The sequence below is a fragment of the Eremothecium cymbalariae genome, chromosome 2, assembly GCF_000235365.1.
Source record: "Eremothecium cymbalariae DBVPG#7215 chromosome 2, complete sequence".
NCBI classification, from domain to species: Eukaryota; Fungi; Ascomycota; class Saccharomycetes; order Saccharomycetales; family Saccharomycetaceae; genus Eremothecium; species Eremothecium cymbalariae.
Window position 1 is genome coordinate 747,845 of NC_016450.1, and position 23,401 is coordinate 771,245.

A 23,401-nucleotide genomic window follows, 5' to 3' on the forward strand; every position below is an offset into this window, starting at 1 on the left:
TTCGGTGGAGGGGGGGGGGGGGGGGGGTACTTTAGGAAAAGTGGGTTGGGACATCTGTTCTATTTGATTATGGCTTATATGTTGTAGGAGACGGTTGCTTTTTGGGAGTTTTGTTTTAGCATGTAGTGTCACATTTTCCAAAATGGAACCATGGAGGTAGATATTTTCTTTCTACTTGGCCACTTGTGGCAGAGATGCAGACATTATAAGATAATCTATCTTTGTATAGACCGTACGTTAAAGGATCTAAAAAACACTAAACTGTGCCGTAAGAGGCCTTTATGATCTGATTGTATGTAGAAACGTAAATGCCATTCTCTTCGATGATGGATTCCTGATCGAAGCTATTGATATTTTGCTTGTTCAAGTGGTCCGAAGGTAGCTTAATGATATTATCAATACAGAAATATTGAAAGCAGTTAAGGGCGACAGGGAACACAAACATTACTAGGAAAACTTGAAAGTTGGGCCAACGATCGGACCAACCAAGAACAAGGTTTGCAAAGAAATCTGCAAAGGTTTCAAAGTAACTTAATATGAGGTAAATGCAGCCCTTCATCAACGCTAACCCAGAGATAAAGATTAATAACTGTTTTAAGAAAGCTGTAAACATCGGCCCCTGCTTTGAACTAGAGTGTTGTGAGCTGTAAATATCTGGCTTTTCCAAAACAGGATAGTAGTTACCACTTTCAATATTGGTGACGTTAAAATATTTCATTGTTTTGTAAATCAATCGCAACCAGCACCAAAGTATTGGTATCCCCACCGTGGTGTCCATCAAAAGATTGATAAAATACCAGTCGCACTGCTCGCCTTTGTCCTCACCATGACCCCTGTAATCTACTGCAATATTGAACAGCAAACCCTTAGCCTTTAAAATGCTTAAGATCACGTTTAGAAAATGTACCCCTAGCGATCCAAACATTTGTTTCCCCAAATCATACGACCAAACGATCCACGTTCTTTTCGGATGCTCATAATGTCTCTTGATCAACAACCCTCCGATCGCCGCAGTACCCATACAGAACTGTATCAGTATTGATACAAATCCCAACAATTGGCAAGATTCTTGATCTTCATCCATGTTTCTAGCTTTTTTTCTACTTCTGGCTAAGCAATCGTCTAGTAATATAAATCTTTGACAATAGTTATAACACCGACTTCAAACCTTTTTGAGAATGAACTCATTATTAGCATGACGACGTTCGTCTTAAAATTATGATGATGCTTTTGCGGAGAGAATCCCTTACATTAAAGAAAGTCGTTTGAGATGACTATTGAACTGCAGCAACCGTTTACATACCAATTACTGTTGAGGATGCTTAGAACAAGCTCCTGCATGTATGTAATAGTTCAGAGAGTTGGGGTGAGGGTGGTTCGGTGGCATTTTTGTTCAGTTTTAGAATCATGCCTGCATCGAATTTCGCGTTATTCCAGACACTCTTTGAGCCGGGGTCGTTTTTGTCTTGTAGTGATATGATAGACTTGAATAATAGCAGTAAAGAGTCGGTGTATTTGGTCAACAAAAGATTGCTTCCGTTCGGGCTGCAATCGTGTAGATACATGCCTATGGATTTCGTCATGTGGAATAAATATTGGATTGATGTCCCCTCGTTGCTCGTTGTAACGTCGTTAAACCTGAAGATGGCGTCGAATAGTTTGGAAAAGGTATCTTCTGAAGCATTATCTCGCTGTTTCGAAATTTTATCCAACATAAGACAGGCAGGTACGCCTCCGATCTCTGCGACCATGTCTTGGAGCAGTGTGGCAGCGAGTAGAGAAGAGCCCGTGAAGGTTACAAGAATCTTGTTGAGCAATCCCTCGAGTATGGGTGAGACGCTCGGGTAATATCTACACTGGTCGTGGCATAGTTTCAGAAGATTAAATAGGCGGGAATGATCGCTAACGGGGAAAGTTGAAACTGTGGATAGATTCAAGCACTTTTTGAAAATGTCGAGGAAACTTTGATACTGGATAGGATCTTTGAAATACACAGTGCAGTTAACGAACTGAGCCAGGGAGGTGTGGCGGAGTATTTCCTCAACATCATTCCTCTCAGATATCGAGTTTGAGAGAACGAATAACGCGGCAGAAATAACATATCCATTCTTAGATGAATTCAAAAGCTCATAGCACATAGGACGATCCTGTTTGTTGGAATTTATTTTACTGGCAGAAACATAGCCTATACTTGATGTGATGCTCCTCATCACGATCAGCTTATTGATAAAAGTCTTTTCGTATAGGATATCTAAAGTCTCTAGTAGTGTACGTTGAAGCTTGGAATTTCTACAGAGATCCGAAAAGTCTAATTTGGAGTTTTTATCCAAACAAGTCTCGATGATTTGTGTTAAACAGATCACAATTTCATTGCACGGTTCTTCTTCTTCTTCTTCTTGTTGTTGTTGTTGTTGTTGCTCCTCTTCCGCAGACGAATCTCTAGTGTTACTTGATTCAAGCGTGGCAGCAGCTCGTCTTAATAATGTGGCAAAGAACATAATGTTCTCAATATCAAATTGCGAATAAAAAACACCCATAATATCACACAAGAATTGCAATCCAAGTACAACTGCACTTGAAAACTCTTCTTCAAGATAATCCTGCGAGTGTCTTTTCAAGAACAGTATCAATGGGCCAACTACAGGTTCAACACACCGACTGCGATACTCCTCGCTTTCAAAGCAAAGATTCCGCACCATAACTATTGTCCTCATCTGCAACCCACTAATACACCGGTCTGCAGATTCTAACTTCAAAATCAGTCCAACGTGATAGTCTAAAATCTCATTTCTCTTAGTCGAATGTGGCTCAATAAACAGTTTCCGATTTTTATCGTTGTCAATAAAACAGTTGGCTATACAACGAATAACCTCAGAGCCTAATTGGAACAATTCTGCCTTATTCTCCCCTCCATGGAACGCACCATCCAATATTACGCCCAGGCTCCGGAATAACTTGCCTAACAATCCAGACTCCCTCACAATATCCCTATTAGATTGAGACCGTAGATGTACAGCTAAACGATCCAATACTGATACATAACTTCCTAAGCAGCCTTCTTCCTCTACTTTTATATCTAGTGCCTTATCCGCCTCCAACACTTCCTTCAAACCAAACAATATCTCCTCATAATCCATAACGACCGATAACACTGCCGAAATATCACTCACTGTCTTCTAGGATTCATGCTATAAAAATTCCTGCACAACTTTTTACTTAAACTTAATGAGGTAGAAAACTGAAAAATCAATGCTAAACGAAAAAAACCTACCTACCAATTATTTTGACATATATAATGTGTCCTCCTTACGAAATTTACTGGCTCATCTCATTGATGAACCTATAATTGACCTACTCACAAAACTGAATCGAAATTATCCTTCCAATGGCCTATGCTGTCCTTTATTGATAACTCATTTCATATTTTTGAACCCGGATTTGACTTTAAAAAGTCTGCATAGATTTCAAAATTTTACAAAATTACTACGTTATCTTATCTACAAATTACAAAACTTCACACTTAATAGAGACATACAACCTAGCAAGCTAATTGCCTAACAAATAGGAAATCCTCTCTATCACCACCATCCTGAGATACAGTTCTCAACCATTAATACCATTTGCTTTATATGAATTTAGCACATCTGACCCCAGAAAAGAAACTGATTAAACGTTTTTTATCGCTCGAGACTCTATAAGCGTAGAAAAAAAAGTTCAGTATCCGCGATTAATGAAAGTCAGTTACATGCAAAGTCAGTGTCTCTAAAAGCAAATCAGTGGCATATTAAAAAGTATTCTTATACTTAGTGGGCTATAGAATCATTCTTATCAAGAAGAACAACGTAATGGGGAAGTTAAAGCTCGAGGAATTGCCCTATTATAATCCGGCGACCGAAAGAAAAGTTGCGTTAGTCACCGGTGGTAACAGCGGTATTGGCTGGTATACTGTTTTACATCTCTATATGCACGGTTTTATCGTATATGTTGGCGGTCGAAACAGTTCCAAAGTTCACAAGGCCATAAATGAGATCAAGGAAGAGGCGGAAAGGAGACAGGACCATTCTGTCACTGACACAGAAAATGAACCAGAACGAAGTTTCGGGGAGATGCGTTACTTGGCTATCGATTTGACAGACTTGAAGTCTGTAGATAAAGCAGCCCAGAAATTCATGTCGTGCGAAAATTCTCTCGATGTGCTCATAAACAATGCGGGAGTCATGGCTTTGCCCTATGAGCTTACTATCGACGGGTTAGAGGTGCAGATGCAGACGAATTATGTTTCGCATTTCCTTCTTACTATGAGACTTTTACCGTACGTTAAGAAGTGCTATGGGAGGGTAATCACGCTGTCTTCGATTGGGCATAATCTCCAATTTAGGCATTTCAGTCTGGATCAACATTTTGATTACAGGCCAAACATTCTGTTTACATGGATGCGATATGCGATGGCTAAAACCGCTTCCATCCAATTCACTAAAATGCTTGCAATTAAGCACCCAGATGTCATGTGCATCTCTGTACACCCAGGCTTGGTCATGAACACAAACTTGTTCAGTTACTGGACTCGCCTCCCCATTGTTGGCATCATTTTCTGGATATTATTTCAAATAATCGGCTTCTTCTTTGGTGTCTCCAACGAAGAAGGTTCCCTGAGCACATTGAAAAGTGCCCTTTCTACAAACCTAACCTTGGAGAAAGATAACGGAAAATACTTCACTACAGGGGGGGTAGAATCAAAACCTAGCTCCGTGGCCAAGAACCTGGATCATGCCGCTTCCACATGGATATGGACCGTTCATAAACTACGTGATAGAGGTTTCAACGTTTAAATCAATTGATATGAATAGTATAATCTCCAGACCAAAGATTAAAAAAATAAAAAAATTACATATCAAACATTGAAATTCATTTCATTGCAGGTAATAAGTAATTAGTTGGATAGACTGGATATATAGAGGCAGGTCTTTAATCTCATCCGAGTTCTCATACCAACTTCATTTCATTGACTCATCTCTCTTCACTATTAATCGTATTGGATGATTCTATATTTTTACGGCTTCGACTTTTTTTTTCATTTTTTGGTTTTTGGTAGAAAAAATAAAATTTTTATAAAAATCCTTCAATATTCATAGAAATGATCTGATAAAATGAACGATTGGAATTATTGGTAGGCACGTACTCGTTGTTGTTGAGAGGTAGAAGTTATGTCGGCTACAGACTCGAAAGGATCCAAGGGATCCAAGGGGTTGGTGTTAGAAAATACTGCTCGTAGGGACGCTTTAATCGCTATTGAGAAGAAATATCAAAAGTTATGGGCAGAGGAACATCTGTTTGAGATTGATGCGCCATCTGTTGAGAATGATAGTGTGTGTATGAGTAGTGAGGATTTGCAGGCTAAGTATCCAAAGTTTATGTCTTCAATGGCTTACCCCTATATGAACGGTGTTTTGCACGCTGGTCATTGTTTTACTCTATCGAAGGTTGAGTTTTCAATTGGGTTTGAGAGAATGAACGGTAAGCGGGCGCTGTTTCCGCTAGGGTTCCACTGCACAGGGATGCCTATCCTTGCATGTGCAGATAAGCTTAAAAGGGAAGCGGAGCTTTTTGGAGAAGATTTCTCCAAGGCTCCTGTGGAGGATGAGGAAGAAGATGGTGAGGCGAAGGAGGATACGAAGCCGGATTCGGAAGATGTGACAAAGTTTAAGGCCAAGAAGTCTAAGGCTGTGGCGAAAAAGGGAAGTGGGAAATACCAATTTGAGATTATGGTGCAGTTGGGTATACCTAGGGATGAGGTGATCAAGTTTGCCGATGCACAACACTGGCTTACATATTTCCCTCCGCTGTGTGAGTCAGATTGTAATTCTTTTGGCGCTCGTATTGACTGGAGACGGTCTTATATCACCACAGACATGAATCCGTACTATGATGCGTTTGTTAGATGGCAGATGAACAAGTTGAAGGAAGGTGGTAAAATCAAGTTTGGTGAGCGTTATACCATTTATTCAGAGAAGGATGGTCAGGCTTGTATGGATCATGACAGACAATCTGGGGAGGGCGTTACCCCACAGGAATATATTGGTATTAAGATCGAAGTCATCGAGTTTGCTTCGGAGGCAAGGGAGATTTTAAAGCGTACTGCAAAATTGGACAGTGTTAAGAAGATTTATTTTGTTGCTGCTACTCTAAGACCAGAGACGATGTATGGTCAGACATGTTGTTTTGTCTCTCCTAAGATTGATTATGGTATCTTTGATGCCGGAGACTCTTACTATATTACTACCGAACGTGCATTCAAAAACATGTCTTATCAAAATTTGACCCCCAAGAGGGGCTACTACAAGCCAATTATTACCATGAGGGGTGATAAATTTATTGGTTCTAAAATTCATGCGCCATTAGCTGCCTACCCAGAATTGAGAATTTTGCCTATGGAGTCCATCATCGCCACCAAAGGCACTGGTGTAGTTACCTGTGTTCCATCCAATTCTCCAGATGATTATATAACCACACAGGACTTGAAGACCAAACCGGAATACTACGGTATAGATCCTGAATGGATTAAATACGATCCTGTTCCAATCATTACGACTGAGAAGTATGGTGATCTAATTGCCAAAAATATCTGTGAAGAATTTAAAATTCGGTCTCCGAGGGATGTAAACCAATTAGCAGAAGCCAAAAAGATTGCATACAAGGAAGACTTTTATACTGGTACCATGATTTACGGTGCATACAAAGGCACTAAAGTGGAGATCGCTAAATCTAAGGTCAATGCTGATCTTGTTGCTGCAGGTGAGGCATTCGTATACAACGAACCAGAATCGCAAGTCATTTCACGTTCTGGTGACGACTGTATTGTTTCCTTAGAAGATCAATGGTATGTCGACTACGGTGAGCCAACTTGGAAGAAAAAGGCAGAGGAGTGTCTCCAAGAAATGCGTGTGTTTGCACCAGAAGTAAAGAACGCTTTTGAAGGTGTTCTGGAATGGTTAAAGAACTGGGCTGTTTCTCGTACCTACGGTTTGGGCACTCGCTTGCCATGGGATGAAAAGTATTTAGTTGAATCATTATCCGACTCTACTATTTATCAGGCTTTCTATACCATTGCCCATTTGCTGTTCAAAGATTATAATGGTCAAGAAATCGGCCCATTAAATATTAGAGCTGATCAGATGACTGACGAGGTATTTGATTTTGTTTTCCAACATGTTGACAACATTAAAGAGACTAAGATTCCTTTAGAATCCTTGCAAAAGTTGAGAAGAGAGTTTGAGTACTTTTACCCATTGGACGTTTCCATTTCCGGTAAGGATTTGGTTCCAAACCATCTAACATTCTTTATTTACACTCACGTTGCTTTGTTTCCAAAGAAATTCTGGCCTAAAGGTATCAGAGCCAACGGTCATTTGCTGTTGAACAATTCTAAGATGTCTAAGTCTACGGGTAACTTCATGACCTTGAAACAGATAGTCGAGAAGTTTGGTGCAGATGCTTCTCGTATTGCTCTGGCGGATGCCGGTGATACTGTTGAAGATGCCAACTTCGATGAAGCCAACGCTAATGCTGCCATTTTAAGGTTATACAACCTCAAAGAATGGGCCCAAGAAGTTGTTCAGGATATTGACAACCTACGTACTGGTGAGATAACTGAATTCTTTGATGTAGCCTTTGAACAAGAAATGAACTCATTAATTGAAGAGACTTATAAGCAGTACGAGTTAACTAACTACAAGGGTGCATTAAAGTTTGGTTTGTTTGACTATCAAGCTTCTAGGGACTATTACAGAGAATCCTGTGGTATTATGCATAGGGACTTGGTTTTGCGCTACATCGAAACTCAAGCCCTCATGCTAGCTCCAATTGCCCCACACTTTGCTGACTACATATATCATGAGGTCCTAAACCACAAGACGTCCGTTCAAGTAGCTAAGTTTCCGCGTGCTTCGAAGCAGATTGACACAGGTGTGTTGTCAGCTCTAGAGTATTTGAGGGACTTGCAAAGAAGTATCAGAGAAGCTGAGGGTCAAGCGCTAAAGAAGAAAAAGGGTAAAGGATCTGATGTGGATCCCACAAAGCCAGCTAGGCTTACGATGTATATTTCTGATTCGTTCCCAGACTGGCAAGGGAAATATATCGACATGGTACGCGAGTTATTTGAACAGCAAACGTTAAACGATAATAAAGTTGTCAAATCCATGGTCCAGCCCAAGGACATGAAACGCGCCATGCCTTTTATTTCGATGTTGAAGCAGCGTTTATCCAGCGAATCTCCAGAGACAGTTTTCAACAGAGAATTGTTGTTTGACGAAGTCGCTACTATCAAGTCTACCTTAGAAGCCATAAAGAAAGCTTGCCAGGCAATTAAGGTAGAAATGTTCCAATTCATATCATTCCCCCATGGCTCTCCAACCGGTATAGATATTCTCACGGGTGAAGAGCTCGAAGTCCCAAATTGTAAAGCTACGGAAAACGCCGTGCCAGGTCAACCTGGTATTGCGATTAACAACCTTTGATCTATCATGATTTTTTTCAATGACATACTTCCTATGTATGTACACATATATACGGCTATGTGTCTATACATATATTCTATTATCTCACTTTAATTTCATATAGATTATATTATACAACACAATAACTGTGCTTGGCTTGATGATTAATTAATATCTGCCCATTGCTGCATGCCTTATCGGAGCCTACATGGTTGCTTGCATGTCACTGCAGGAAAGTAGCTTTCTGCCTAAGAAATATGTTGCTTGATTATGCACTTGGACGTCCTAGAATCTCACCCTGGCAGGTCTCCAAGTACTTTAATGGTTGCACGATATAGATATATATCAGTTACTAAACTTCTATAGAGAGTAATTTTATTCTTCGCATGTATATTCAAAAAAACACAACACAATTTAAGTAATCCATAATACAGACTCTTTGAAATAGGGTTGGCTGATTGCATTCCACTTGGTTCAAAACGGTTTTGAGTTGGTATTTGCAGCAGCAGTATGACTTGGAAACTTACATGGAACTGTGTGGTACCGTTGGTTCTGTTAATGAAGAGAAGGAAAAACCGGAATCTTCGTCTTACAGACTAATAACGATTTAATCAAGATGAGTGCAGGAGGCTCTACTGTCCATGTCGATTGAGAGATCAGAGAAGGATCAACTTAGAAAAATAGAAAATGTTACTAAGGTGGGTGTATTCTATTATCTATAATATATTTTATTCAAAAAGAAAACACCAATACAACTTTGCAGAACCATCACTCTTAAATCGCTATTATATTGATTAACAGGATGTTAGTGCGAAATTGCGAGTCCCTAGCTATATATAGATAATAAAATAAACGTCACAATGAAGCCATTTCTCGTAAACAAACCCCAAGCATGATGGATCCTTGCGTCAAAACGAGTAAGCTTCTTAACAGTTCCCGCTTTAAACAAATTGCCATGTGGATATGTGAATGTGTACTTACCAAAACAAAACAAAACAAAACAAAATACAAAAGGTAGGACAAAAAAATGAAATTACCTCCTAAAACGATAGATCCTATATCCTCTCCGGTTCCTACCACACTAATAGAACGACCACTAGCCTTCAAGTTTCCTCCTTAAATGCAATAATCCCACCACCGGCCTCCGTCTCCCTCTAGATCTATTCAGGTATTTTTGTTCTGCCTGCTGCAATAGTTCCTTCTTTTTCTTGTAGATCAGTTCATCATTATCTGTCTTTTCCTTAGTCTCCACCTTAGGAGGCACATATGGCCTCAAGTTTCGGATCACAGACTGAGGCACATTATCCCACTCATCGTACAAAACCCGTCCAGTAGCATTCTTAACCCAAGGCAACGGATCCTCAACCGCCTCTAACCGCATCGCTAACTCATATATCTTACTCTGTGCTTCCTTTGGATCCGCTCGCCTTAGAGACAACGGCCTATACCCGGAGTACAATAAATCCACCGCAATATCCCCTTCTTTCAAATGCTCAGTTTTAGGTGCTACAGGAAACCAAGAATAGTCTCGTTTCTGTTTACCACTCCTATTAACCTTCTCTTTCTTTGAGTCGGAGGAAATACACTTCTCACCGCCTTCCTTACGCGTTTCTCCAGATGTTTCCTTCTTGTTTGCTTGTTTCTTGGACTGTTTCAATTGCTGTTTTGTTATCAAAGATTGATTGTTCACAAAAGTAAATGAAGACTGACATCTTTTAACATGAAACTGCCTTGATTCTACCACTACCCCCTTCAAACTCCTGCTAACTATTCTAATCATTACCAATACCCTGCTTGAAACCTTATATTTAACCACTAATATCCTTCCATTTATTAATCAGCATGTATGGATTCCTCCCAATTATTGGCGCAGAAATTTTTCCTCTTTTCTTTAAAGAGGAAATTTACGATTTAGCGATGTCATGTGATGTGAAATTGGGATCTGATTAAAAGCGATCCGACGCCGATTTAGAATGATATATATCAGATCTAGAGTTGCGTTAGTTGCATTGAGGGTATTAAGCGTTTGCAGTTGGTGTGGAGGTATTGTAGGTTGAAATTTCAGTCGAACGGATTATCTGTGCGTGGGATCGGATTTGCAATGGGAGTGATGGACTGGTTGCCTTGGGTTAACAGTGTCAAGCAAACTAGGTCGAATGAGACTTTGGAATTTATTGATAAGGACGTTGGGGGTGTGAGGAGTATGGTAGAGTTGATTGACAAGCATGCCAAGGAATTTTCAGATGGGGCTACAAGTGTGTTCCATCCTTTGCTTTTTAATGGGCATTTGCAGTCGGCGTACAATGTTCTACGGGTATTTGAAGATATGGATGTGGTGTATTATGACCGGTTGATGCTGGATTATCCTGACGGGGGTGTTGGTGCTCTGGACTTTGTTAGAAAGGACAGCTGCGTGGGCGAAGGAGGTGTGAAGCAGGAGGGTTATGTTCCTGAGCATCAGCTAAAGCCGTTGTTAAGTGATAAGTATAGGTACCTGTCGCCTGCGGAAATCAAGGAACTTGGGTCTGAAGATGGTAAGCCGATGTTGCTTATGATTCATGGGCTGACTGGGGGTTCTAACGAGGGCTATGTTCGTTCTATGGTGAAGTGTATCACGGAGCGGTATGGGTTCGAAGCGTGTGTTTTGAACAGTCGGGGCTGTGCCCAGTCTACCATTACCACTCCTACGTTGTACTGTGGTAGCTGGACGGATGACATTCGTCAATGTGTCAAGAAGTTGAGGAGTTGGTATCCCAATCGGAAGTTCTATCTCGTGGGTGTCTCTTTAGGAGCGTCAATGACTGCGAATTACTTGGGCCAGGAGGGTAGCAACGCTGATATTGCATGTGCTGCTGTACTAGGTAATCCATGGGATATGTGTAATGGCTCCTATGCATTAAAGAGAGGGATACTTAAAAAGCATGTGTATTCACGGGTATTGGCAAAGAACTGCGTGCAGATGGTTAAAAACAATCTGGAGCAGCTCAGGGCCGACTCATATTTCGAAGACAGCTGTGATAATATGTTGGATAAGATCACTTCTCTTGAACAATTTGATAACCATTTCACTGCCAAGATGTTTGGGTTCAACACTTCGTATGAGTACTACCGTTATTCCAGCAGTGTCAATCGATTACTACAGATTAGGACTCCTTTGATCGCAATAAATGCATTGGATGATCCCATTGTATCATCTGAATCACTACCTCGAGGGGAAGTTTCCCTAAACCCATACGTCTTGATGCTTGAAACCTCGAGGGGTGGACATATAGGCTGGTTTGACGCCAAAGGTGGGCGTTGGTATGTTGACCCGCTGTGCAGGCTCTTCAAAGCCTTTCATGTTGAAATTGCAGCGAAGGACCTACTGTCAAATGTTGACAATTTAACCTTACCACATTCCCACAAATTCCAAGGTGATAGATTAGTGAATCCTTTCGAGAGAAATACCAGTGCTGAATAAGGTAAAGTGTTTTTTATCCTCGTTTTTTTAATTGACTATACATAATTCTGGTTTTTTGTTTTTGGATTTTACATTCGTTTTGTTTTATCTACTCTTCTTTCATCCACTGTTTTATTTGATATATATAAAGTATCAATGGTGAAATACTATATAATTTTTTGGTCACTAGATGTAGTTTATCCCAACAGGCATTGTCAGGGATCTTCGAACGCCAGCGATGGCATATGGTAACCCTAGGAGTGGGCTGCTGGTATTTTCTATTCTTTGTGCATCGGGCGTATTGTATGAACTTACAGCGGATATTTCTTCTAAGGCATCTCTATCGAACGAATAACAGCTTTCTAAAAATTGGCTTAAATTTGTAGAAGGCAGAGCCAAATGCAAGTCTGTTCCACAAAGAATTTCATTTAACAGGCTAATATTTTCTGTATCTGTCAAAGACTGTTGTTTGAATCTGAGCAAGTCCAGCCTCATCTTGATCCGAGAAGCGATAGTGCTACTCAAAAATTGATGCCATGCAGTCATCATTTTTTCCAAAGCGTCTTGATCTGAGATATCAATATCTAATTCGGCATTGTCATCTTGAGCGTCCTGATAATATGAAGTCTGGATACTAGAATTGTCGGAGTTCGAGGGACTGACATCGCCTAAATTATGACATGCTATCTCAGCGTGCAAGCCCTTCACAGGTACCATTTGAGTCGAATTATTAATGACGTATTCGTCCTCATGGTTTTCGTCCTCTTCCTCGTCCTCGTCCTCCTCTCGAATTGGATACTGAGATTTAGTAGTAGACAATCTGCAGAGTGGCATAACTTTATTATTGACCACGATAGATGGCTGTCTAATAATGGAATTTAGTGAGGTAGACGCCGTAGACCTTACTATATTAGAATTAATTGAAGAACGGTGATTAAATTGATTCTCTTTTAATTGGTTTTGGTCATCGTTTGATCTGGCTTTATTCACTGGGGACACTGACCTCAATGTAGAAGCAGCGCGTTTGATTGAGGAAGGTGATCTTCTCAAAGATGTTCTAGTTTGTAAAACCGTAGCATTTTCTATTGCATTTAAGGGAAGTAACCGGGGCTGTGACGTCTGATCTGCAGCTAAATTGGGAATAGGACCTAGGGTGGACCTAGTAGAAATCGACCTACGGATGTTGGATACATAACCGTTCGTCCTCTTCAGATGCGAAGTTGTTGACTGCTTTTTGTGCTTAACCTTAACTTGCCTTTTCTTCCTTTTTAGAGCATATCTCTTCTTTATTGAAACTCCCCACTTTCGAAGTTTAGCTCTTGTATTAACCATATACTGTGTGAAAAACTGCAGCAAACCCCCCTTACATCTCACCGCCCTCGATCTCTTGGGCATTGTTAACCTTGTGGGGGTAGATCCTAAAGAAGACATAATAGATGGGCTGTACCTGAGCGACATATTGCGTCGGAACATCATCGACGAGCTTCTTGAAGTTATTGCCATGACCGTCGACAGGGCCGCCGAAGATGACGCCGCCGGCAATGTGATTTGAAAGCATGGGAGTTCGGTTGACTGCACACCTTCCATGCTATTGTAATTACTATTGTATGTGGCCAGTGAATTTCGAGACAACATCAGCTCCCGACCAGACTTCTCCCTTGGAGATGCTGACCTACTTCGGCTGCAGTTATTTATTTTGGCCTTGATGGGAGACGTTTGAAAAGTTAGCGCAACCTTCTGGTCTGTATTACCACTAAATGAATACCGGTTATTCGTAACTGCAGGGGCTGTTGTATTGTCTGATATGTTCGCAAATGAATAATAACCTTCATCAGTAGTACTAGTAGATATCTCACTGTCTGACTTCATAGTATCTGGAATATTTGGCATGATGTTCCCTACATCCCTTATCTTGGGCGTATCTGGCGACATAATAATGTCTTCAACTAAAGATTCCTCAGAAATAGAACGGCTCGACTGCTGGTCATCCAAAGCCTTGTAGTCCGCAGTCTCGCAGCTACTAATACTAAAAATCCGCTGCACCTTCTCATAGGAACTGGTCTCACTCTCATCCAAAATCATTTAAACGACAACTAATATAACTCAAATTGTCCCTAGTATTATTGGGATCTTGCGTATCTGAGAACTAATCGAAAAAAAATTGCCCAAAATATACCTAATAGTGAGACTAATTTCCAAAAGATCTGAATCCTTAATTAAAACTGCACTTGACACACTAACCTTCATCAACTATCACATATTCAGGAATATATAGGCAGTCCCAAAAACCAGCCTAAAAATGAACTCTGCTATAGCCCTTATTATTATTAGTACATGCCCAGCATTGAAAATATATATAGAGAGATGTATAACTGAGCCAAATTTCCCCTAAATATGGTGTCATCACCAACTTGCAACCAAGAATTTTTTTAATCTTTCATAAGTACCTACCCGTTCGAGCAAATTGTGCCTTTACAAGAATGGGGCTTTAGAAACCCACATTTCTATTCTTATCCAAGACGATAATATATCTCATTGACCCAGCCTACCTGCTGATTAATTATCCACCAGCTTGACTTGCAAACAACCCTATAAAGAACCCGCCTCTGTTCTTTCATATCAAAACTATATTAGATGGCTGGTACTTTTTTTGTATGATCGAGCGAAGGAAAGTGCTAGCGCCATTCAATAATTTCTCGAGAAAAAATGGTGAACTTCTTGGCTACAATGTCTGTTAGCTTACCCCCACATTATTACCCTTCTTCGGCTGTCTTACATTAGAGCATTACGGATTTATACATACTGCACGATAAGCATAGTCTGGCAGGCTGGATGGACATTTGTACCGAAGAATTTCTATGTCTTTTCATTCTGCAGTTCCTCAATTCCTACACCTAAGTAAGAAAAAGTATCGTGAACAGCGAAAAGAGCTGAAGAAATTCTTTAAAGAGGATTCGTTTAGAATAGACCCCAATGTAAAGATATCTGATAGATCCATAATAAAGTATTGGATTCATAGGAGGTATTTGTTCCGGTTAATTGATGACGGTAATATATATTTGACGCAGGAGCTATGGTATAGTGTAACGCCAGAGCTCGTGGCAAAATTTACAGCAGAGTTTTTGAGGGCTTGTTTACCCAATGCCACGACTGTGATCGATATGTTCTGTGGTGCTGGTGGTAACACGATTCAGTTTGCGTCGTTGTTTCCTAAGGTATATGCAGTGGATATAAAGATGGAGCACCTGTATTGTACGTATAAAAATGCGCAGGCTTACGGTTTGGAAAACAAGATATGGCTGAAATACGCAGATTGGACAAAGGCTGCTCAGAAGGGTCAATTTGAAAATATCCCTGTTGACTGCATTTTTGCCTCTGCTCCTTGGGGTGGGCCACAGTATTTATACCTTCCAACGTATGATTTGGAGAAGAACCTGCGTCCGTTACCCTTGAGTGAACTCCTGAAGACGTTTTTTAAGATTACATCCAACGTTGTGTTATTTCTTCCAAGAAACTCAGATCTTTCGCAGCTTTCGCAAATTACCCTTGACCTCTTGGGCCCAGAGAAGAAGTGCAAGGTCTTGCAACTAAAACATAATGGGCACTTAAAGGGCTTATTGTGTCTGTGGGGGGAGAGTTTTTACAATTATGAAACAGAAGACTCCAAGCCGAACTCAAAGGATGCGTCTAGCACTGGCACTACTGATATAAATGCCACAACGCAGCTAACCAGTGGCTATCTTGGCTATGAACAGAAAGTTGCTACCAGATTCAAACAATTCCAAGATCTTTACGACTAGAAGGCGTTTTTCAGAAGAGAACTAAAAAAACAGATGCGATTACTAGTATATTTACTGCAGTTTCTCTATTATAAACTTGTAAACAGTGCTGATACGCACATATGAACCAGCAGCCGTCTACATTTTTGTCCCTGTAGATTTTTTTTACCATTATTATTACTACTACCATCCATCATAATCATCATCATCAGCTGTCTCTACCTATCCTCTCGCTTTCGTAAGACTAGCTGTTAGAAGGGGGACTTAATCTTTTAAACTTCACTTTCTCCCCCGCGAACGATCTCAACTTTTCAATTAGTAGGCCGCTCGTATGCTGTAATTTGATATCCTTCTCAAGAGAAACGTTAATAACAGACACTCCGTTTATAAATAGATATGGCACATCCGGTATATCATCAGACGCGTCGTAGTGCGTATTATACGTATTCAGCTTGTTCAGCATAATATACTTTTGTAATTCGTCTCCTTGGTCATGTTTCATAAGATCGACAATCGCGATCTCTGGCGTAACTTCATATTCAGCATGCAATAAGTTCTTCAAATATTCAGAGTCACGGTTCATGCCCTTTGCAAACACCACCACCGGCGAAGTGTTCAAAATCTCTTGAAAAGCAATCGCTGGCATAAACTCATTCTTCATACCACCGCTTCTTGGTCCCGTTAACACCATGTTATTTCCAACCAGCTGTGTGTGCACCGTAGGCTTGGGTGCATATAATTCACCACCCACATTCGATAGAATACTGGTCGTCGTCAATGAACGCTGTCCACTTCGCAAATTTGGTGACGTTGGCGTGAGCGTCGTCCTCATGCTATGGACGCTTTTGCTCATATCCGAACCACCCTTCTTATCGTACCCAATCTCTGTCTCCCTGTCTACCCGTTCGCTACTCTCACTACCAATTAATCCCTCTGGCTCTCTATACTTACTGCTACTGCCTATCAGTCCGTTCTGACGAACGCCAGCGTCATAAGCCGAATAGAAAACAAAAACCACAATTGTCACTAGAACGGCTGTCAAAGATACTGTCCTAGTTGATGTTTTGGGCTGTGCTGCAGCTGACTTCATATTGATCTCTCAATCCGGGCACCAGTAGGAAACTTCTAAAACACCGTCGTAGCCACTAACTTTCAACCAAAACTAGACCTTGTCTGCTGCCCAAACCATATATATATACACAAGATGAACATATATATATATATATATGTAGATATGTAGATATGTATGTGTGGTGTGTGGTGTGTGTTTGTAAAATATATACGCCGTTTCTGTAACATGCAGCATATATATTATATCTGTGTACAAGAACTAATAGGTGTATGTATCTATTTTGCAAGAGACGAGGTCAGGGCCCAAAGGAAACTAATAGGCTTATTATTTATTACTTCATAAGAGTATCTATCCTCTTTTGGTCATTTAGCAAGAATATATAGACGGCGCCGATTGGTTACAAGTACGTTTGAACCATAAAACCGTATTGGTAAATCCTCCCTTGCAGTCACTCCGCATAAAATAAAATATGCAAAAACATAAAACAGCTTTCCCACATATACAAAAGGATACTACAATTATTGATTACAACGGATCGGGCCATCACGACTATTCTTGATTCTTAGAATGCAGGCAGATAGAGGGGTGGTTTCCTTGGGCGTCTTTCGGTCCCACAAAAGATGTTAGAAAAATGCCTATCAAAAGAAACAGGTTCTTATATTACCGGATTTTCGGTGGAGCGGATGGAGATGGAGTTCCTTCGAAGGTTTACCTATTATTTTAGCTTGCCGTCACCACTATGTGTTTTATTAAGATGTTGCTACTTTCTAAGCTGTCGTAGTAGCCAAAACAGGTCTTTTGCGCTTTCGTAAGAAAACCTGTCCCGCAATAGGAATATATAGAATACGGAAATAAATTGATTCGACCTTATATGTATATGCAGGGGGTAGGGGAGTTTTGTATGTAAGTATGTAACTCTCTCTTTCTGTCTTTTTTAATGTTGAAGTTAAGAATTTAACGTTCCCGAATAACTAGGAAGATCTTTCGACAAATTTATAGAGATGTGGATGGAATCAAAAGTAATAAGCGATTCTCTGGTTAAACAGGTACCAATAAGATTGCTGTTGGGGGATAGCATTAACAGTAGCAGTGTTTTACAAATTACATATTATTATGTCAAACAAGTATCGTTTCTATTTTCGTTTGTTAATGATTTTCAATATATGCGATATCCGTGAGAGGTTAGCCAACTAAGCTACCTTAGTATGCAAGACGGTGGGAAATTGTATTCGTTGAACCAAAAAATACAAGTATGAGAGATATAAGTAGTAGTAGTAGTATGAAACTGGAACAGTTACTGCGGCTGATGAATTGGCTATAGATTACTTAATTGAATAATGTAATAGACTGGAATGTTGGTGTGGTAGTGATTTGCTGCGTTTACAGTTGTCATATCTATTTCAAAAACAAAAAGAATGAATTCCTGGTTCGTTTTCGCGTTTTTGAGTTCCAGCAGAAAAATAAGAGACACACATACCAATGCTCTGGGTGGTTATGTTGGTATAGCAACATATTTTTAAACTAAATGTCCTCTATGACTTTCATATCTTGAACTGAGAGTTCTTTCCTGTTTAGAACGACGGTGGTTACAGGACTTCGTGCGCTATCTCTTAGTCTGCGTGCACTTTGCAATGCTTCGATCATTTTGTCTTTGCGTTCCAATGCTCTACGTAGTTCTATGAGTTCAGATTCTTGCTCCTCAAGCAACAATTCTACGTCGATTTCACCGCCGTATTTCTCCTGAATATTCACGGTGCTTTGTCGATTGAATTGGACAGTGTGTGTTTCGATGATGTTCTTTTGTGATTTAATGAGGTCGGATTCCAATCTTTGTACATAGTGGCGGTACTGTCTTAGTTGTGATTCCATTCCCTGGACTTTACTTTCCAATACAGAAGCGATGTCTTGGGGGAGCATGTCTACTATTTCCCTGACGTGAGGGTCTTCCAATACTACCATATCTTTATCTAGCAATTTCTCACAATGCTCCAATTTTGTTTTTAGAATATTGTTTTCCACTTCTAGTAGGCCCTTTTCCATGTTGTGGGCTCGTTCGGTTAGGCTACCTCCGCTAGAGACGCGTCGATTGTCTAGTTTGCGACTGCTAGTACTGTTATTCCTTCTTAATGCTGCGATCGTTGCATGTTGTTCGTCAAGTTGTTTCCTTAGGTTCTGTATTATGCTATCCTTTTCGTTGCTTGTATCCATTTCATTCTTACGCACATTCAAGGATATGTTCTTTGCCCTTGAAGCGAATCTTACAGTGTTTGTAGTCTCTGAGTTGGATTCGGATTTCGAATCAATTGTACAGATAGTGGTTATGATACTATCTCCTGTTAAAGCAGGTTGCAATATTCTAGTCAATTTGGAGTCCCGGTAAGGAATGTGTCCGCCCATTGCACTTGGTGGTTGACCATTTGATCCTGAACCACTACCAGCGCTGTTGGCGCTTAGTTTGGCAATCACTGTTCCCAAAGCTAACAACGACTTGTTGATGAAGGCACCTTCTTTCCTCCTTACGAGCTGTGTGACTGCTCGTTCTGATCCCGCCAAGTCGCATAATGACAACGTACTCGTTACCTCTGTGCCGGTTTTGAGTTCACAACGCGTTAGTCGAAGTAACACTATAGCATGCGATCTTGAAGACCTTGAGTTAAAGTCTGTCTCGCCAGTTTTACGATTCTTGTCACCAGCAGCTATCCATTTTATCACCTCGCCATGGCTTTCAACCTGTTGTTCCGTCAAATCTACCACTTTAACCCCATATTTGGAGTCATCGCGTATCTTTAAGCCACTAGAGTTCCTCCCCAGTTGTCGTGACGCTACAGCCCCGTTAGCCTCAGTGATGCTCAACAAATCATATATTTTCTCATTGTAGATTTCCAGATATGACACTTTTACTTCATACTTGTGTTCTGTGCTTTTTGACGTCTCCTCCATCACTCTATCAAACATATTCCCAACACATAACGGAATCAATCCCGGATCCTGCTTAGTCCCACTCATAGTAAACGTCTTGCCCGATCCCGTCATACCATATGCAAATATCGTCGCATTGTACCCTTGAAACAACTTATCCACAATCGGCTGCCCCAATGCCATGTAAACTTCTGAATTCGTGACCTCTTTGGTAAAAACATGATCGAACTGAAATTCACCGAACTCAGTATGCATAAGCTTGTTACTCGTACCATACCAAGAATCTTTGAGCGCAGAATCTGAAGGCTTGATCCTAATAGCAACCGAAACTTTCCCCGTGTATAGCCCAGTGATGGTACCATTACCAGAACTCAGCCCACTGGTACTACTGCTCACCGTGTTGGGCGACTCAGGACTACCACCGCTTCCTCCACTCTCAGACCTCTTCAGCAACGGCGACGACTGTCTAAAAGGACTTGATGGCCTACTATAAGTGCCTTCAGACTTAACTAGAGGTGTGATATACGTTGCCTGTGGATGATGTAACACCGAGCTTCTTTTGATTGCCCCGTTCTGTATACATAACCCCATAGAGCTCGACCCAGGTGTTTGTGGCAACGGCGATGCGCTTCTCGGCACAGAATTCTCCATACTAACAGGCCTCATCATCATCATCATCTTCGATCTGCTCCGTTCCTTGTGTCTCCCCCAAATTACTAAACCTACTTTTTGCCCTTGTGAATGCTATACTATTCAAAAAACCTAAAGTCTTTCTAATTAATTAAATATTACCTCCTTATCCTTCTCTAGCTCCCTCTATTTCCCTCTATCTCTATCTCTATTCCGTCTCCTGATTATTCAAATATACCTTTCTTCAACTTTTTTAGTAGCTCAAAACCGTTTTCAAAACGATCCACCTGAGATTCTTCACAATGATCACAATCAGAGCCTACTTTCCTTGCAATATCAACCCAAAACTTCTACCAAATATCTTACTTGACACCACTTTCGTCTAATTAATGATCTCTGCCTCCTGCTCGAGCTTAAATTAGAAAAACGGGGAAACTTTTGGTGTATGTGTATTACTAAACACTACTTGCTGTCGAGTATCCTACCTATTGTGTTTTTTAATGATATACAGCAATCTATTTCTTCATTGTAACACATAGAGGACACTCAACAGGGAGGGAGGGAGCCGTTTCTGGATCCTCTGGACTCCGCCATCGAACCTCAAAAGAGGTTCGATAATTCCCAATTCATGTTTTAACCACTTAGGGCAAAACCTAAACAAAACTGACGGTGACACCAAAATGTTCAATCTGGCGCTATCGGACGTCAGCGTGCAGAAGAATCTTGTGGTAGTGGTACATGGCAGTGGTAGAATGTGAGGAAGGGGGCAGATGATTAAAGATGAATCAGAAGTGTTACCTTCTTGCCCCTGTAAAAAATCCGCTTAAGCATCGATGCTGCAGCGAAGCCCTGCTCCGTGTCGAGCATGTCCACCGACGTCAAAGCACAAATCAGATAACGTATAAGCCATATGAAATGAGATATCAAATAAAATGAAATATCCAAAACTACAAAAAAACTTCTACTTTTATTACATTTTATGTTACTTTTGTTAACGAAACTTCAACATGTATATAGGAAGCAAATCGTACCGATTCCAACGTTCTGTTGCAGCCGAAAACACGTAGTGATCATATGGGGGTGTGTAGTAGATAAAATTCGGTCATAAGCATCGACTGTCACTCAACCCAGGACCCTTGTTACCCTCTTCATAAGAATATTCCCTCCCCCCGGGGAGGGAATGTGAAAGCGAGAAGCAGGTAGCAGTAGCAGCTGAGTGAGCTTCAAAGACAGGCAAAAGGTAAGTGTACGTGTGCCGCCTCCCTGTATCTTTCAAAACTAGCGAAGCGGCAGTGTTACCTGCTTAAACAGACTTAGCCAGGCCGACAGCGTTCTTGCTGAGATCGTAGATACTGTACCATCTACGCAAGAAGACATCACCGATGATAACCATCTTACCAGCACCACCCAAGTCCAGTGGAGTAATGGCAACAGCACATGTGGTGTCGTCCCATTGAACAACATAGTCAGAAGAACTGATGGTGAAGCTCCTACCAGCGAGTTCGAAAGTCAAGTCTGGGAAGCCACTGCCGGAGCATGGAGCAATAATGTGACCGTCGTCAGGGTCAACAGTTGCGCCTGTCTTGGAGACGAATTCCTGGTACAATTCCGAAGGGAACGTGATGAAAGAAGTACCGGTGTCCAAAGCACCGCCGTAGTTCTGCAACTGGAACTTCTGGCTGCCAAGAGTGATAGAGTTTAGCTCAACTTCCCAGTAAGCCTTCCGGATAACAGGCAACCAACTAATTTCGCCAGTGAACTTGGTTTCGTCATAACCACCAAACACCACCTCACCAGCCAGGCTGTCACCCTTTTTCTCGTCAGACAAGTAGAAGGCAAACACAGGCTCGTCAAGCAACCCTTGGTGTACGGCTTCATAGAACGGTGGGACAATGTGGTTAACGGCAAGGCCGTCGTACGCCAAACCTAAAATACCATCGAACTGACCGTACACAAACGCGGAACCGGGCTCGACAGTAGCCTCCGCAAATCCCTGGTTCTTGATCGTCAAATCGCCGATCTTCAACGTATCGTAAGAGACAAACCCCTCCATCGAACCCTTACCGTACGACACAGAGAACCTACTGTCATTCTTAGCATATGAACTTGAGCGGTCATGGTCAAATCTAGCGTGATTCAAACAAGCCTCCGAAACACAGTTTTTGTTAGGAACCCAGAGGTTAGAAGATCCGGTGTCCATAACCACCTTGAAAGACTGTGGAGGCGTCCCGAGACCAATTTCAGAGTAGTACTGGTTGTTAACAAAATTATCCAAAGCAATAGGATGTCCGTTAGAACTAGCCCTCTCAACCTCACCGTTAGCAGCACCCTTCAACTTCTCCAAAATATCAGTAATATTAATATGAGGATGCAACTTCTTGAAACCGTGAAGATATTTTTGACCGGCCAGCGCGGACCGATAAGTTAGCGACACCTCAGACAAACTAGAACCCTCTTCCTTGTACAAGGATGCACGATGGATCTTACCCTCGACAAAGGCAGGCATAGCCGCCAATAGTGCCGCAATGGGCATCAACGCTTGTACCAGCATGTTGAATTTTTTTATTAAAACTTATAGATCTTCAGAGAAACACCTCCTATCAGAATTTACTTCCTTTTCGATATAGCGATAGAGTTGAACTTTCAAAGCCAAAGGACCCAGTCTATATATAATATATTATTGAGATCAAGTATAAACGCTGAACAATCGGAAACTCGATCGGAAGACGCACAAATATCACCACTTAAGTACTCTTTCTTTCCTTACATCTATAAATTCCGAATTCTCATATGGGCTTTCCGCGCCAAGAAGCGTGTCCACGAAGAGAAGCCGTACCCATATACGGACGCATTAGAGATATTAAGATGATAGCAATGTTTGTGATTAAAGTGGAGAATGGGATTAAGGCGTAACTAATTGAACGTGAAAGTTGTTTCACGCCCAACTATGGAAAGTTCTAAGCCGGTGTAACAACGAAGGCTTCCAAGTCAAGTCTAGTTTGGGGTGGTGATAAGCTAGAGCAATGAGTTGTTACTTTTTGTGAGGACCCAGGCGCCAGGAAAAGTAAGA

General features: G+C 41.1%; 11 protein-coding genes across 11 annotated transcripts; 4 read left to right on the forward strand and 7 right to left on the reverse strand.

The window, feature by feature from the left end:
- Nucleotides 1–256: 256 nt before the first annotated feature.
- Ecym_2386 (uncharacterized protein) lies at nt 257–1,084 on the reverse strand (the record flags this gene model as incomplete). Its single annotated transcript, XM_003644888.1, has 1 exon — nt 257–1,084. The coding sequence occupies one exon, from the start codon at nt 1,082–1,084 to the stop codon at nt 257–259; it is 828 nt and encodes a 275-aa protein (XP_003644936.1).
- A 238-nt stretch (nt 1,085–1,322) lies between these two features.
- Nucleotides 1,323–3,137, reverse strand: BEM4 (Bem4p; the record flags this gene model as incomplete). The annotated part of the gene is made up of 1 exon (XM_003644889.1): nt 1,323–3,137. The coding sequence occupies one exon, from the start codon at nt 3,135–3,137 to the stop codon at nt 1,323–1,325; it is 1,815 nt and encodes a 604-aa protein (XP_003644937.1).
- Nucleotides 3,138–3,845: 708 nt separating this feature from the next.
- Nucleotides 3,846–4,829, forward strand: ENV9 (Env9p; the record flags this gene model as incomplete). Its single annotated transcript, XM_003644890.1, has 1 exon — nt 3,846–4,829. The coding sequence occupies one exon, from the start codon at nt 3,846–3,848 to the stop codon at nt 4,827–4,829; it is 984 nt and encodes a 327-aa protein (XP_003644938.1).
- Nucleotides 4,830–5,204: 375 nt separating this feature from the next.
- On the forward strand, nt 5,205–8,513 carry CDC60 (leucine--tRNA ligase CDC60; the record flags this gene model as incomplete). Its single annotated transcript, XM_003644891.1, has 1 exon — nt 5,205–8,513. One exon carries the CDS (start codon nt 5,205–5,207, stop codon nt 8,511–8,513), a length of 3,309 nt encoding a protein of 1,102 aa, XP_003644939.1.
- Nucleotides 8,514–9,588: 1,075 nt separating this feature from the next.
- On the reverse strand, nt 9,589–10,272 carry PET20 (Pet20p; the record flags this gene model as incomplete). Its single annotated transcript, XM_003644892.1, has 1 exon — nt 9,589–10,272. One exon carries the CDS (start codon nt 10,270–10,272, stop codon nt 9,589–9,591), a length of 684 nt encoding a protein of 227 aa, XP_003644940.1.
- Nucleotides 10,273–10,593: 321 nt separating this feature from the next.
- On the forward strand, nt 10,594–11,952 carry MGL2 (putative carboxylic ester hydrolase; the record flags this gene model as incomplete). Its single annotated transcript, XM_003644893.1, has 1 exon — nt 10,594–11,952. The coding sequence occupies one exon, from the start codon at nt 10,594–10,596 to the stop codon at nt 11,950–11,952; it is 1,359 nt and encodes a 452-aa protein (XP_003644941.1).
- Nucleotides 11,953–12,117: 165 nt separating this feature from the next.
- Nucleotides 12,118–14,013, reverse strand: AIM44 (Aim44p; the record flags this gene model as incomplete). The annotated part of the gene is made up of 1 exon (XM_003644894.1): nt 12,118–14,013. One exon carries the CDS (start codon nt 14,011–14,013, stop codon nt 12,118–12,120), a length of 1,896 nt encoding a protein of 631 aa, XP_003644942.1.
- Nucleotides 14,014–14,789: 776 nt separating this feature from the next.
- Nucleotides 14,790–15,731, forward strand: TGS1 (RNA methyltransferase; the record flags this gene model as incomplete). The annotated part of the gene is made up of 1 exon (XM_003644895.1): nt 14,790–15,731. The coding sequence occupies one exon, from the start codon at nt 14,790–14,792 to the stop codon at nt 15,729–15,731; it is 942 nt and encodes a 313-aa protein (XP_003644943.1).
- Nucleotides 15,732–15,954: 223 nt separating this feature from the next.
- Nucleotides 15,955–16,800, reverse strand: PRM4 (pheromone-regulated protein PRM4; the record flags this gene model as incomplete). Its single annotated transcript, XM_003644896.1, has 1 exon — nt 15,955–16,800. The coding sequence occupies one exon, from the start codon at nt 16,798–16,800 to the stop codon at nt 15,955–15,957; it is 846 nt and encodes a 281-aa protein (XP_003644944.1).
- A 1,503-nt stretch (nt 16,801–18,303) lies between these two features.
- On the reverse strand, nt 18,304–20,367 carry KIP2 (Kip2p; the record flags this gene model as incomplete). The annotated part of the gene is made up of 1 exon (XM_003644897.1): nt 18,304–20,367. The coding sequence occupies one exon, from the start codon at nt 20,365–20,367 to the stop codon at nt 18,304–18,306; it is 2,064 nt and encodes a 687-aa protein (XP_003644945.1).
- A 1,267-nt stretch (nt 20,368–21,634) lies between these two features.
- PEP4 (proteinase A) lies at nt 21,635–22,882 on the reverse strand (the record flags this gene model as incomplete). Its single annotated transcript, XM_003644898.1, has 1 exon — nt 21,635–22,882. One exon carries the CDS (start codon nt 22,880–22,882, stop codon nt 21,635–21,637), a length of 1,248 nt encoding a protein of 415 aa, XP_003644946.1.
- Between the last annotated feature and the right edge of the window lie 519 nt (nt 22,883–23,401).